At 40.3% G+C, this 13,963-nt stretch overlaps 1 protein-coding gene across 2 annotated transcripts in view; it reads right to left on the bottom strand.

Annotated features, from left to right (window-relative positions):
- Positions 1–51: 51 nt before the first annotated feature.
- The window catches only part of lamb2 (laminin, beta 2 (laminin S)), a 44,193-nt gene continuing 30,281 nt past the window's right edge, over positions 52–13,963 (bottom strand). Inside the window, exons 21-36 of one of the 2 annotated variants that reach the window (XM_085449096.1) lie at positions 13,118–13,287; positions 12,619–12,654; positions 10,160–10,384; positions 9,840–10,057; positions 9,663–9,759; positions 8,169–8,350; positions 7,880–8,070; positions 5,812–5,996; positions 5,435–5,676; positions 5,049–5,252; positions 4,368–4,512; positions 4,059–4,266; positions 3,831–3,972; positions 2,492–2,668; positions 2,257–2,416; positions 52–1,272 (exon numbers count right to left, since the gene is read on the bottom strand). In XM_085449096.1, coding sequence (XP_085305222.1) covers positions 1,136–1,272; positions 2,257–2,416; positions 2,492–2,668; positions 3,831–3,972; positions 4,059–4,266; positions 4,368–4,512; positions 5,049–5,252; positions 5,435–5,676; positions 5,812–5,996; positions 7,880–8,070; positions 8,169–8,350; positions 9,663–9,759; positions 9,840–10,057; positions 10,160–10,384; positions 12,619–12,654; positions 13,118–13,287 — 2,719 coding nt within the window. In that variant the 3' untranslated portion in view covers positions 52–1,135. The remainder of the gene's footprint in view (positions 1,273–2,256; positions 2,417–2,491; positions 2,669–3,830; positions 3,973–4,058; positions 4,267–4,367; positions 4,513–5,048; positions 5,253–5,434; positions 5,677–5,811; positions 5,997–7,879; positions 8,071–8,168; positions 8,351–9,662; positions 9,760–9,839; positions 10,058–10,159; positions 10,385–12,618; positions 12,655–13,117; positions 13,288–13,963) is intronic. The other variant, XM_085449097.1, reaches the window with a different exon arrangement.

Here is a 13,963-nt window from a genome sequence, read left to right as displayed (position 1 = left end):
CTTTGTGATAAATGTAATGAAAAAACAAACAAACAAACAAACAAACAAACATCTACACAGATTTTTTAAAAGTTATTCATTCATCAAACTGTACACTTTAAAACTTTACAAAGGTTACTTTTGGTATTTTCATTTTGTTAAGCAGTTATCAATCATTTGGCTGCAGCTTCTAGGTGTACCAAAATCATCTGTTACACCTAGAAAAAAACAAAAAAACAAATTGGCATGCAAATAGTAAAAGAATGTATGATACTGGCAATGTAAGGCACAATTAAACAGCGTACTACACATCGCTTATTACTATGTCACTTCAATAAACAATAACTCCAAGCTCCATCACAGTATGTGTGATAAACATTCACAATCTTGGCATTTGGTTGCAATTCTTAACATTCAGTATACAGCCACCCTCCTACTCCAGGCAGCAGAGACAAACAGTTCATTATTTTTCCACATATAAATGTTTATGATTTGTTTCCCTGCTATTTTGCTTGAAGACAAACATGGTAACTGGATTCCTGACTCACACTTCATCTGTGCTTCATTGGACAATTTTATATAGATATATATATAATAAAGGTTCTTATTACAACTACACGGCTCTGTTTGCTCCTTCCTCTGAGGATTTTATTCAAATTTAAAAAGCAAAATAACAAAATAATACTTAAGAGAAAAATGTGACAGCTGATTGCAACTTCATCCACATTCAATAACAGAAGACAATGGTTAATGGTTAAGGCCTGGACCATCTAACTACAGCTAGACCATCACATGGTAAATAAAGGGAAAACATTATAATTTAAAATGATTTAAAATATATAACTTACATTGTTTTTATAATTGAAATCACACATTTTAACATATACATGTGATCTTATTTGCAGCAATAAATGCAAATATATTGTGCTCGAATTTGAATCAGAAATAAAACATGACATCAGACAACCTTTATTTATGTCAATATGATAGCAACGATTGCAAACACTGACAAAACAGGAACATTTGGAGACAAAAATGCACATTCACTTCTGGAGTGACTTTATTTTTTGTTGCGTTTTGACGTGTAACTGTATCTGAAGGAAGTGGCAGACGGAGAAGATGGCGGACTTCTTTCTTTTTGACTTTGAGTGGTGAGTTATTGACATGTGTTGTAGATCTGGATCTGTTTGTTGATGTCATGGAGGATGCTTTTCATCTTGTCCTCCAAACCGTCTAGCTGACGAGCCTTCCCCTCCAGTTTCTTCTGGTTTTCCTCATAGTTTTTTTCCAACTCTGCAGAATCCAGACATTTCAGGAATGGTTACACAGCGAGACATTAGCTGATCGGGTCTTGGCTTTTAAACACACAAAATATCTAATCTGGAGTATCTGGAAAAATGTTCTCACTGTCAATTTTAGACTGTTTTTAAAACACTGTGAATTAACATTTGGAGTTCCTCAGGGACCAATTGTAGGACCCAAATGTTTTCAGTCATATACATGTTCTTCATTTAGTATTCACATGATAAGGAATGACAGCCAAATAAAGCTAAATATCTATTCTGTTGCCACGAAACCTACTGATGCTCTTAGATGTATTTTAGATTTGTATTTTAATGCTTTGCAACCAAAAAGGCCACAACTCAAGTATTTTACATAGATTTTTAAGCTGAAAGAAAGAGAAATGTTATGAATGAATGTGTCAATCATAAAGGGAATGTTATGATCGACACAGAATTTAGCCTGGAAGGAACAGTGTGACATTTAAAATGTTAATTTTATAAAAATTAATCACACCATATTTAATTTAATTAATAACAATTTTGATTTTTTTTTTTTTTTGCTTCAATGGATGTTCTAAATTCAGTTAATAATTGTGGAGCAAAAGTTGTCAGCTTAATATACTGAAGTTCTCTGCTGATGTGATCTGAGTATGTGAGTATGTTGAGCAGGTATGTTAGTCTTTGAAAAGTCATGTTTATATCAAACATAGTGTATATATTTACACAAGTACTAATGTCTTCTGTTTGGTAAGGTTTATTTGCCTTTTGTCCACATTATTCTTTTCATAACTGATCATTTTGTTGTATTAATGTCGTTTAAAGACTTGTATTCTTAGAGTGTTGTCAGTCACCACACATTTTAAAAATGTACACATGTTGCCTACAAGTCAAGATTGACATAATTTAGACAAAATTTGATAAATGTATTGCATCAACTGTTTCTTTGCAACTATCTGCTTTTGTCCTCCAGACACTCACAGACATTAATAAGTACCTGCAAGCCTCTGTAGCTTTTTCTGGGCATCTTTCAGAAGTTCCTTGGCTTCATCTCTGAGTCTCTCTGCCCTTTTCTTGGCATCCTGCACAGCCTTGGCTTTAGTGTCAACCCGCTGCTGTACCTCATTGTATTTATCTGTCAACTGACCATCCAGAATCTGCGCAGAAAGACATCTTCTTTTATAACAGACATGTCTGGTTGTTATGAAGCACACACAAACACAAACACACACCTGCTTGGCTTCATTTGCCTTGTCCCGTGCCATGGTAGCTGTCTCTTCAGCTCGGGCAGCTGCCATGCTGTTGCTGGCACGTTTGGTCTTCAAGGCATTGATCTCACGTCTCAGTGTGTTGAGGCGGGCCACGGCATCATTAAGGTTCATCTCACCATCGGATGTTTCTGACTCAATCTGCGTAGAGTGGGTAAAAGAAGTAAAGTTCTTTCTGAATTGAAATTAACGTTATCTAACTGGGATAACTGTCATTATCCCTTATGTGCAAGTAATTTCTCTAAGTATGTTGATCAGCTTGCATATGTTTTGGTCCCTGAAATTTCACGAATAAAAAAAAAAGCCAAACAAAAAAACTCTTTTAATCTATGGTTATGTATTTTATAACCACTAGGGGGCAGCAGAAACATGCTATAAACAAAACACTGTGATATGTATATTTATCTTTTATAATTAGGGTCATTAAAATCTAGTTTAATTTTTTTATTTTGTTTTTGCCTGCTGAAAAAGGAAGCTGTCCAACAGACACAACTCTTAACTTCCTAAACTATATTTTTTTTATGTAAAATGCTTAAAGAAATAACCTGTTGTTCAGTTAAGCTCTACTGTGGCTCACAGCCACTGACCAGAGAGATTCTGCAACAACAAACAAAATAGCAGAAATATGACCTTTACGGAAGAAAACCTTTTAAACTTTTCTTTGGGACAAAGTCTGCAAAATTTTCAAACTTTCATTTTTGTTTTTATTTGGGCACTAAACATGAGGTTTTTGTGTTCTACTGACCACTAGAATGAAATTGCTTTAAGATAACTGTACATATAAGTGCACAAAGGCATTTGAAGTTTTCATCATCACCATATTTGTGCTTTGAAATGTGACTAGTGAGGAGCAGAAATGACTGTGAAACCAAGGCCACGGCTCTGCTCTTACATTAGAGACTTGTCACACAGTGGGCTCATCCCAAAGCGACGCTGTTTTATCATCTTTTTTGTCAGTAATGTTGAGCATCATTAATCAAATTAACATCATGTTGGATTCAGTAAGAATAACATTTAGCAAATGAGACCAGTATACCAGCGTGTGCATTATATCCATACAGATTATGTATGCAGCTAGCTAAAGAAGCTTGCTAATTAGCGGATAATTTAGCACTCAACCCCTTTCATCCATATACAGCAATTTTGGGCTCTAAAAAACTAACATGATGTTGGTCAAAATACTAACACTGAAACTTTAAAACTAGGAATCCAAAACCAATGAGTGATGTCACAGCGACTACATCCATCTTTTGTATACAGGCAATGCCCACAATATACATAAGTGTTATGAATTTTTGCTAACCTCTGTCAGCCGTTTTTTAGTCTCCCCGATGTCAGCTCTGGCTTTTGTTATGGCTTTCTCTGCTGAAGTCTGGGCATTCTTAGCATCCACCAAGGCCTGTTCCACTGTCTCTGCTGTCGTCTTCACCCCCTCAGCATGATGCCTTCACAACAATGAAGCGTTAATGACTGCAAGTAGCACAAATAACTCTATACCGATACATTATAATACAGTTTTAAATCTAACTACCTCGCCCTTTTGGCATCCAGCAGCAGTTGTTCGGCCTTGCGGACATCATCCTGCGTCTGCTGCAGGATGGCATCCACATTTGAAAGGCTGTGGACCCGCTCCTTGATTTCATCAGCGAGATGCTTGATTTGAATGGGTGAAGCTGGAATGGAGAGCTCCAACACACGGTTTGCCACTGCCTCAATACTATCTGGGTCTGCGCCTTCCTCTGAGAGAGATATATCAGGATTATTAGGAGGCTAGATTATCAGGTAACATCAATATTCAACAAGGTTTCAGTGATAAATAAATAAATCTTTTGAAGATTACGTGTGAGAAAGTCCCTGATCTGTTTGATGAGGTCTCTCAGGTCATTATTGGAACGCTCCACTTTGTTCTTGGTAGTGGCGGCTTTATCCAGAGCTGCCTTGGCTTTACCCTTAGCCTCCTCTGCCTGTGTTTTAGCCTCTGCCACCTGGATAAAGACACAAATGTTTATATCTTTGATAGGGAGATTTACAACTGCACTTATTACTGTGGGTGCAATCAAAATGTTTGGTTACTAGAGTAACCTCAATTCTCTGAAAATCAAACGAAGTGTCTCACTATAGAAATCACCTTCTGCAAGCTCCTCACACTTCTGTCTGTTTCTCAACCTACTGAGCAAACTGGTCAGACACAGAACTGACCCAAGCTCTTAATGTTAATATTTGGGATAGGGATGCAAGCCTTGTGGCAGAGAAGGATGGTTAAAAATTCCTCCACATTGATGTGTCAGAGTGATAAAGTCATTCAACTACAAATAAAGCCTATACTTCCAGATACTGCTAGAAGTAATTCGTTTTTTGCAGGAATCTAGAGTCCTGTGAAAACCCGTTTCTCTCTCTCTCTCTCTCTCTCTCTCTCTCTCTCACACACACACACACACACACACACACACACACACACACACACACACACACACACACACACACACCCATCTCATCTATAGATCTGCATATACTCTCATACCTTAGTAAAGAGTCCCTCCACTTCCTTCATAGCTTTGTTCAGCTCCCTCTCTGCATGTCTGGCTTTCTCCAGGGAACTGTCAGCTACTGCCACAGCACCGTTACAGTTCAGGCCTCCACAATGACGCTTCCCCTCATCATCACGGCAACCGGCACCCCCACAGGGGCTTTCTGCACAGGGGGCATCACCTGGGGCACCACAAACCTGTTGGTATGAATGCAAATGTAATTTCACTGGTATGGATATTGCAAGTATATGTGCAGGACTCAAGTACTCCTCTAATCCACAGTGGATAGAGCCTATGTCACCTACAAAATAAATATGAGTAAATATGAAACTATATGAGTGCAGACAGCTAAACAAGAACAATAAAGAATAAAACAAACCTTCTCGTTGAGCTTCTTCATGTCCAAGCCCTGTGTTTTGGTGTTGAGCTCTCCCAGAGCACGCTTGTTTGCAGCATTTTTACGGTTGAAGTCGTCTTTCTTTGCAGCAATGAGGCGTTCAGTGCGGCGGCGTGTGTCTGCAGACTGGCTGACTGTACTGGGTTTGGTGGTGGTTGATTCATTAGCCCGCCTCTCTGCATCGCGAGACCTGTTGTAGGAGCTAAGGATGCTGTCATACGCCCCTTTAAGAAACATATTAGATGAGATGCTGATGTTATTTCTGATTGGAGTGAAAAATGGGAGGTAGATGAATTATGCAAAAAATAATATTCTTAGATTTTATTAGACAGAAATTTAAATCAACACAGTTTTCTCACCTAAGAAGTTGGAGTTTTTAAGGATATCCAGCTGGTGGTGTAGCTGCTCTGAAGTGAGGTTAAGCTCTTTGGCCTCTCTTTCCAGAGCACTCAGCTCCTTGCTTGCCTCTGAGTTGCTGTCCTGCACGATGGTTAATTCTCCCTCAAGACTGTTTAAGGTGTCAGTGGTCTCACCAATCTGTGCTCTGGTGAGAAAGACAAACATCTGTAACATCTGTATCCACAGACAAATCTCAGTTTCTGAAAGTTGTTTTTTCTTCCCTGGTTTGCTGCATCAGTAAAAAAAAACAAAAAAACATCTTTACCCCTTCTGTAAATGATGAAGCCTTTGATACCTGACTAAAATCACTGTAGGATTTGTATATATAAAATATGTTTGGCTTGAAAATGTAATACATGTTGATAAGATTTCAAATCAAATCAAAAAAATGTCACGGTCCTGGGTCTTCAACTCTTACTCATTCCTTTGGATTTATGAAATGTTTACATTCAAGTTTTATATTAGTTAATGTTGAGTTTAGTATTCTCTAGCGCACCTGAGTTTGTTATTTCTAGTTCAAGGTTCTTGTTTTGTTACGTTAGTTCCCTTTCGTGTCCAGTCTGTTCCTAGTCTCATCTCTGTTTCTTGTCATCAGCGTCTCCTGTTGTAGTCTGTTTAGTCTCCATGCTTTGTTATCCTTTCTGTCTCCCTGCTCATGACCCCGTGTCTGTCTGCTTTCACTGTCTAATCAATCTAACACATCTGTAGTCCTGTCCCTGTATTTAGCCCTTCCTGTTCCCATAATCTTCTGTGTTTCATCGTTTTGTCTCCCCAGTCAGTCATATATCCATGTTTGTTTATCCCCAGTCCCTGTGTCACATTTTGCCAGCAATAAAGTTGTGATTTTGAGTTTAACATTCATCTGCTGAGTCCTGAATTCTGGGTCCATTTCCAGCCAACCACATGCCTGCTTCACATGAGACAAACAAATGAGTAGGATGTATACTTCTCTCAATACACTTCAACTGATCAGGGCAAGTTCAACAGTGTATCTTATCATTATCTTTACTCACTTACTCTAACACTGGGGAACAGGATAAACAGTCAGATGAAGCTGGTTATTAATTTTGCTAAATTAATCCCATTTACCCCGGATGTTCACATAAAGGGTTGGTGTTGCCAGCATCTAACCAAGCGGTGTTTCGCAGCACATCCTTTCTTTCACAGAAAATGATCCCTGCCACGTACTCTGGAGACGTCAAATGGTGATTAAAAAATCTATAAAGACCATAACTTACAAAAAAGCGCTGTTGTAAAAAGGGGAAGAGATGATCTTGAAATGGGAAACTGACTCTGGACCCAAATGGGAAAAAGTATAAGGAGGATTTAAACTTGTACGGTGTGCCTTAGACATTCTGCAGCACAGTTTAAAGGCGCACATCATCTTCATTGGTCTAAGGACAAGTTATCAAAAATTCATATAGAACTGGACCCTAAATATGACTGCAGAGGGGCCCCAGCCACACTAATGGACATGCTTTGGTTATCTCTATAGCAACATAGATTGTGTAATAAACTTTTTAGACTTGTTCTAAAATATACACTGTATCGCTGTTCAAGACGTCCCATGATTGCCATCTCTTCTCCTGAGTAAATATGTTAATGATGTTTGATTATGTTGTTTTGCTATTTGATCTGGCAAAAGATATGATAAAAAGTCCTTGATCAAAAGGTTTTTTTATTTCTACTGCTGGTCCTGCATTTGAGAGCAGATGTTCCTAATATGGTCATCTCAGGCACACAACTCTATTTTGTGAGAAGAGAGGCTCCGCCCACCACTTTGCCAAACCTTCTGTTTACAGGTTGCTACCAGTCAGAATAATAATAAGGTGAAAGGAGCCAGAAATATTTAACTCAGACACAGGGTGGACTAAGGCACTCTGGACTGTGTGTCATGCTAAGCTATGAAAGTCGAGTCAAAGAATAAAACTATGGAGCTGGAACTGAGCATGATAAGGAAAGAAGGGTTTATGCTGAAACTATTAGCTAAGTTAAGCAATAAAATAACTGCAGATGAATCTGCTTTACCTAAGATCTTCAATAAGCTCCATTAGGGTAGTGACAGCTGCAGCAGTGGCATTGCGTGCAGTGACAATGTCCTGAGCTTGTGCCAGCTTCTCCTCCAGGTCTTTAAAGGCTTTCTCATAAGGTCCAATAAGCCCAGTGGTCTGAATCTCATGGGCACGCTCTGCAAGAGCCTTTGTGCGCGCTCCCAAGTCCTGGTAATGACAAGAAAGAGAAACAAAAGATTGGGGTTGACACCTAATCAATCAATGATTCAAGGATTAGATCCATCCTCCCTGCATTAAAGCTGAACCTGCACAATGCGATCCCAGTCCCCAAAACACTGGTGACAGGGCTGGCAGTTGGGGAACTGGCCAGAAAAGCCTCTGGCACACTGGTCACAGCGGACACCCGACACTCCCTGCTGACAAACGCAGTGGCCTGTCACTCGGTTGCACTGAGAGGTCTCAATCCCACGCCAGTTACAGTCACATGCTATAGGGGAGAAAATGAGAGGATAGTTAGTAGAGAACAACCTCAGGTAGCCTAGCAGCACCATATTAGCTTCTGTGAGTCTTCACCTGATGCTGGCTGAACACGGCACAGGAGAAGCTCTTATTTTCTTTCTCTACTTTCTTTAAGACACAAGAAGCTTTCTCTTGGCAGCCCTTCCAAACAAGCCATACTTAATCAGTCTTTTTCCAGTTCTACTGTCATGAACTTTAACGTTTAAAACACAAAGTCAGACTTCTAGAGTCTAAGAAAAAGCTCTTAGGTTTTTTGTAGTCTGTCTGAGAATTGTACAGTCTGGCCTTGGGCTGAATTTGTTGGAATGTCCATGCTGGGAAGAATGATAGCTTTCTTCACTGTTTTCTACTTGTGAACAAGTTTCTCTCTGTAGGATGATGAACTTCAAATAGTTTGGAAATGGTGTTATAACCCTTCCCTGGTTGATGGGCATGAAAAAAATTACTTCTCACAGATTAGTGATGATGTCATTCCTCCTTGTGGTAGCACACAGCTGGATGCTGCCGACCACCAAACTCCCAAAACATACATAACTGATACATAAGAATCTTTCAGCTGAATTTGAATTCAGAGAAGGTGTACGTTATTTTATACATAACTGCATATTAGCTTAAAACAATGCAAATGTACTCGTGTACAATATTGCATATAGCCCCACAAAATTTCCACAATAACAAAGAGCTTACTGCCAAAATCCAACCACACACCAAAGACAAGCTTAGTCACAAATCTCTACTATCACATTTTCTTTATAATGTCAATGTTTGTAATATTACTTTATGGTACAGAATTGTTATAAAAAGTTCAAGATTGCTTTCTGTAGGCTACAAATCACACGGATGCAACTGAGTAACCCCTGTCAAGGGTACAGCAGTGCCTAGAGGATGCAACAATACTTAAGAGGGTCTCTAAATCATAACGTTTACATTCTCAGACAGTATTCTGTGCTTGGGTCCTGCTGCTATTTTCCAAGTGTGCATTTGGAAGCGCACAGAGGTCCCAAAACAAAAGCTAGTGTGCCAAATGAAAATAGTGCAGGTGGATAAATAGTCTCCTTTTGTTGAGACCTGACTGACTAACCTGAGTGACTGTTGTCCAGTTATGGAATACATTTATTTTGAAACTCATTGTAACTAACAGCACTGTGTGCATGTGTTTATCATTCTGTAAGAATACTTTCTTGAGTGCAAACAATCTCAAAGCATGAGCAGCAAGAGTTCATCTCTTTAAATCATTTGGTCTCTTTAACACTGTTTTCTCATGTTCTTGTGTCTCACACCTCTGCACTGTGTCCTGGGGTCTCCCCAGAAGTTCTCCTGACAGTCTGTGCATGCCTTCCCTCCAAAGCCATCACGGCACTGACACTGACCAGAGAACTGCACGACAAAAAGAAATATGTCACACAAGCTCTGTATAGTGAAAGCATTCCCACTAAAAAACACAAAGTATTCCCTACCTCATTACACGCAGAGGTAACAGAGTTGTTAGGATCACAGCTGCATGGTTCACAGCCCCTCCCACTGGCCAGGTTCCAGTGGTTGGGGGCGCAGTGGTCGCACGCCAGACCTACGACATTTTGCAGACACTGGCACTGGCCTGTGGCCCGCTGGCACACGCAGTCCTCGCGCTCAATACACTGGCTGCGTTCAGTACCCAGGAAGTTACATGTGCACTCTGAAGGGGAAAAAAAGGCTAATTAAGATTTCTTTCGATTTCTGAAGTATCGCTAACGTGCAACACAGAGCTTTTTCTTTTCACAGTGAAAGTGATTCTCACTCCTGCAGTTTCGTCGGGAAGCATCCCCGAAATAGCCGCTCTTGCAGATGCCACAGTTGGGACCTTCAGTGTTGTAAAGGCACTTGTTACACTCTCCGGTCTGACTGTCACAGGCGTTCACGTCTGACATGTCTATGTTGTTGTTACACTGGCACGGCTGGCAGCGCCCTCCTGGCTGAGAGGGGTTACCGTAATAACCCGGGGCACATTCCTCACATCGGGCACCTAGGTTGGGAAAAAGAAGAAGAAATTGTCATTATTTATGGCCAGAGCAGAGAGGAAGAAGATATGATGGCAAAAATAGTTTTACATTTTACATTTTGTGCCGTGATTTTAGGATGAATGATCCGAGAAGAAGCAGGAAAGTATGAAATTCCAGTGTTAGAATCAGTAGACAATCTTGGTTTAAACAGTTATACGGCCCCTCATCATGAACAGATTCTCAAGTCCTTTCTACTAAAAGAAACCTGTTAGTCTAACACTTGGCTCAACCCATTTTTTAAAGCAAGGAAATGATTACATAAATCCAATATTTTACTAAAGCAGTCTGTTATGTAGCAGTTCTGTTACTTGCCATCACTCAAAAGTGTTTTGTTAACCAGTTTCATTAGTGAAGCATCTTTGTCCCCACATTCTTCTCTAGGACATCATACTACACCTGTGATCACATACATAATGGCTTATAATATTTACGTTCAGTGATTTTAGCATCATGCCTTCATCTGCTATGGTTTTCTGTTCTGTTTCTGTGCCTCTGCTGTGTTCCTGGTCTCATGTCCCTAGTGAAGGTTTGTTCTGTATTCTTGTTTTCCTTGTTTGTCTGTCGTGTGTTGTATGCTTGTCTTGGTTCTCTGTCACTACGTCGTCCCTATATTCCATGTCTAGTTACTTTTGTCTCTGTGCTCCATGTTTCCTCTGTTCCCGAGTCTGTCATGTTTCCACGTCTCAGTGTCTAGTCCATGTCTTTATGAATGTCTCATTTGTCCCAGCTGGGTTCCCACCTGTTCCCCCATCCTCTCGTTGTCCTGCTTGTGTATTTAAGCCCTGTGTTCGTCTCTGTCCGTTAGTTTCCCAGTTTCTGTGTGTTTTGGTTTGAGTTCATATTTCGAGTTCCTTGCTTTCGGTTTTGTTTTTTATATTTGTGAAGAATTATTTCAAGCAACAAAGCTGTTGTTTTCAGTTAAATTCCCATCTTTGAGTCCTGCGTTTTGGTCCTCATCCTGAATGAAGAACCTCAAGCTGTTTGCAGGTAAACTAGGTCTGGGTCGTCGATTTCTCTTCCAACACCACAAAGACCCAAAACATACATCACTCCTGGTGTAGACTTGTTGAAAACCACAACAACTGCAGGCTGTTCAGCAAGAAAGGATGCAAAATCCACTATTAACATCACGGGGTGCTGATAATTTTGGCCATGGTAGTTGTTTTCTTTCTTTTTTTTTATATAAGTTTGTCTGTGTGCAAACTAAGATAGCATAAGCATCTAAAATAAAACTAGGATATTTGGAAATTCCTTTCTCTGTTTTAACAGAACTTGGGGAAATAATGAAAAAATAAAATTTTGATAGGTGGCCTAATAATTCTGTCCTAATCTGTAATATACTGTATTATGTCATCAACTACTGCTACACACAGCTTTGACAGTGTCTTCATAGATTATTAGCTGTCCCTTAAAAGTTGGACATCAAAGCCGAAATACTCGGCATACCTGAGCCAAGCAGGAACTGGAGCACAGAAGAAACTTAGAGAAAGAAAGAATGAGAATGTGGGGAGAGGTAAAGTCAAGCTGCACTGGCAGCACAGACACTGAAGTACAGAGAGGATTAGACGACAGCAAAGTTGGATAGAAGACAAGAATTAAGGAGAGAGGAGGTCAAAGGGAAGAAAAAACAGTGTGGAGCAGAAAGTGGGAGCTGTGGATATACAGAAATAATCTGCATTTTTAGGGCCTGCAGTGCTCCATTATGCTTTATCTATGGAGTAAATAAAATACAAATAAATGTGTTTATCTTGATTGTATGGCCATATTGCCACAATTACTAACACTTCTCAACATCATTAATTCACAGAAACAGATGAAACCTGCTCAAAACACAAAACTGACCCAGACTCACGCCCACATTACGCTTCCTTTGCACTTTAAAAGGTTTATTTTTGTAAGAACTGCTCAAAAACACTGAATCTGGGTCAGGCCCTTGTATTAGGAGCATTTTTACAGATGTGGTTCAAATGCTATTTCTACACTTCTAATGCAGTTTAAACTTCTAATTTCAGGCGCACAAAAATCACAGACAGTCACAGAAAAGGATTTGGCATTCTTTGAGCCAGGTCTCACTCAGGAGTGCACTGTGGCACAGCACCACTGATGGGAGGGGTGCTGAAGCCATGCATGGGTAGGAATGGTGGAGCGGAAAGTGAGGGTTGGTGGGAAGGGAGCAGGGTCAACCATCATTACTCACGCTTAAAAATGTTCGCCCCGGAGCGTTTAACAATCCCTGTGCCAGTAATACAGGGGAGGGAGGAAACGATAAAGGTTACCATTCACCAGAAGCCGCTGTCAAAGAATCATCCTTACCTCGTTTCAGTTACAGCCTCTGCCCTGTCTTAACTTGTGTTATCACTGTAGCTTGTAGATTGTAAGCACTGTTTCAGATTAATATCAATCATTGAGGTTATTCAAATCACAGGATATGCTACAAAATCCAAATCAGCTACAAAAACAATGCTGATGAAGCACAAGTGACATAAAATACTAATATTTCATGGTTATCTTTAAGTGACACAACTTACAGCTGAATATACATCAGATAAGTAGTATCACAAAGTATTTATACTGTGTGCAACTAAAGCTAGCACACACACATCTGGTCTCACCAGTCAGTGTCACGTGCTGAGGATGAGGAACAAACAGAAGTTAAGGTACAGAGACAGTAGGAGAGTGCACTGACTCAGGTTTACCTGTGTATCCTTGGTTGCAGTTGCAGATGATTTGTCTGTGACGGCTGTCCTGATAACAAGACACGGCAAAGTGGCGTCCGCTGTTGGGACCATCTGGGCAGGGGCACGGACGACACTGACCGCCGGATGCTGTGCCCAAAATTGGATTGCCATAGTAACCATTGGCGCACCTACAGAAATGACAAGCTGGGTGACTCGGGTGAACAGGTGTGCTTCTGTTACAGCAGTGTATATTGAATTTAAATGTGGCTAAAGTTTCAAATAGTGAATATGTAGCACATGTACAATAACCTCTGTGAGCTAAAAGCTCCAAATGTTCTCTTTCTTTAGGGGTTTTTCTCTGCAATGCTGATTCTGTTAGCTTAGCACATATTTCCTGGTACAGTCATCACTGCTTGTGTTGATGAGGAGGTGTTGCTAAAATGCACTGCAAATGTAAACAGTCAGTTTTGAACTGACTGGGATGCCCGGCGAGTATTTGAATGCCAGCTACAATAAGGAGTGTTCAAAGTGGTGGGATACATCCTGGACAGGCTGTCAATCTGTCACATGGCGAACGCAGAGACACAGACATCCACCCTCGCATTTACAACTACAGCCAAGGTAAAATCACCAGTTAATCTAGTGTGCTTCCTTAACATGCGTGAGGAGACTAGAGTACCCACACAACACAAGTCCACAAGAAAGGTGGATTGAATCCAGGATTATTGATTGATTGATAATACTTTATTCATCCTGAGGGAAATTGGGTTAAGGCTGCCAGCCTTGCCAGCGCCATCTTACCCATCTGACCAATTGCGGTGAGGCACCGGTGCTAACCACTGTGAAACAACGCAGTTTTACTCA

The sequence above is a fragment of the Copadichromis virginalis genome, linkage group LG23 (genome assembly GCF_057382275.1).
Source record: "Copadichromis virginalis isolate Kocher_CV1m ecotype Utaka linkage group LG23, C_Virginalis_male_GT1.1, whole genome shotgun sequence".
Classification (NCBI taxonomy): domain Eukaryota; kingdom Metazoa; phylum Chordata; class Actinopteri; order Cichliformes; family Cichlidae; genus Copadichromis; species Copadichromis virginalis.
This window is presented reverse-complemented; position numbering and strand designations above follow the sequence as displayed.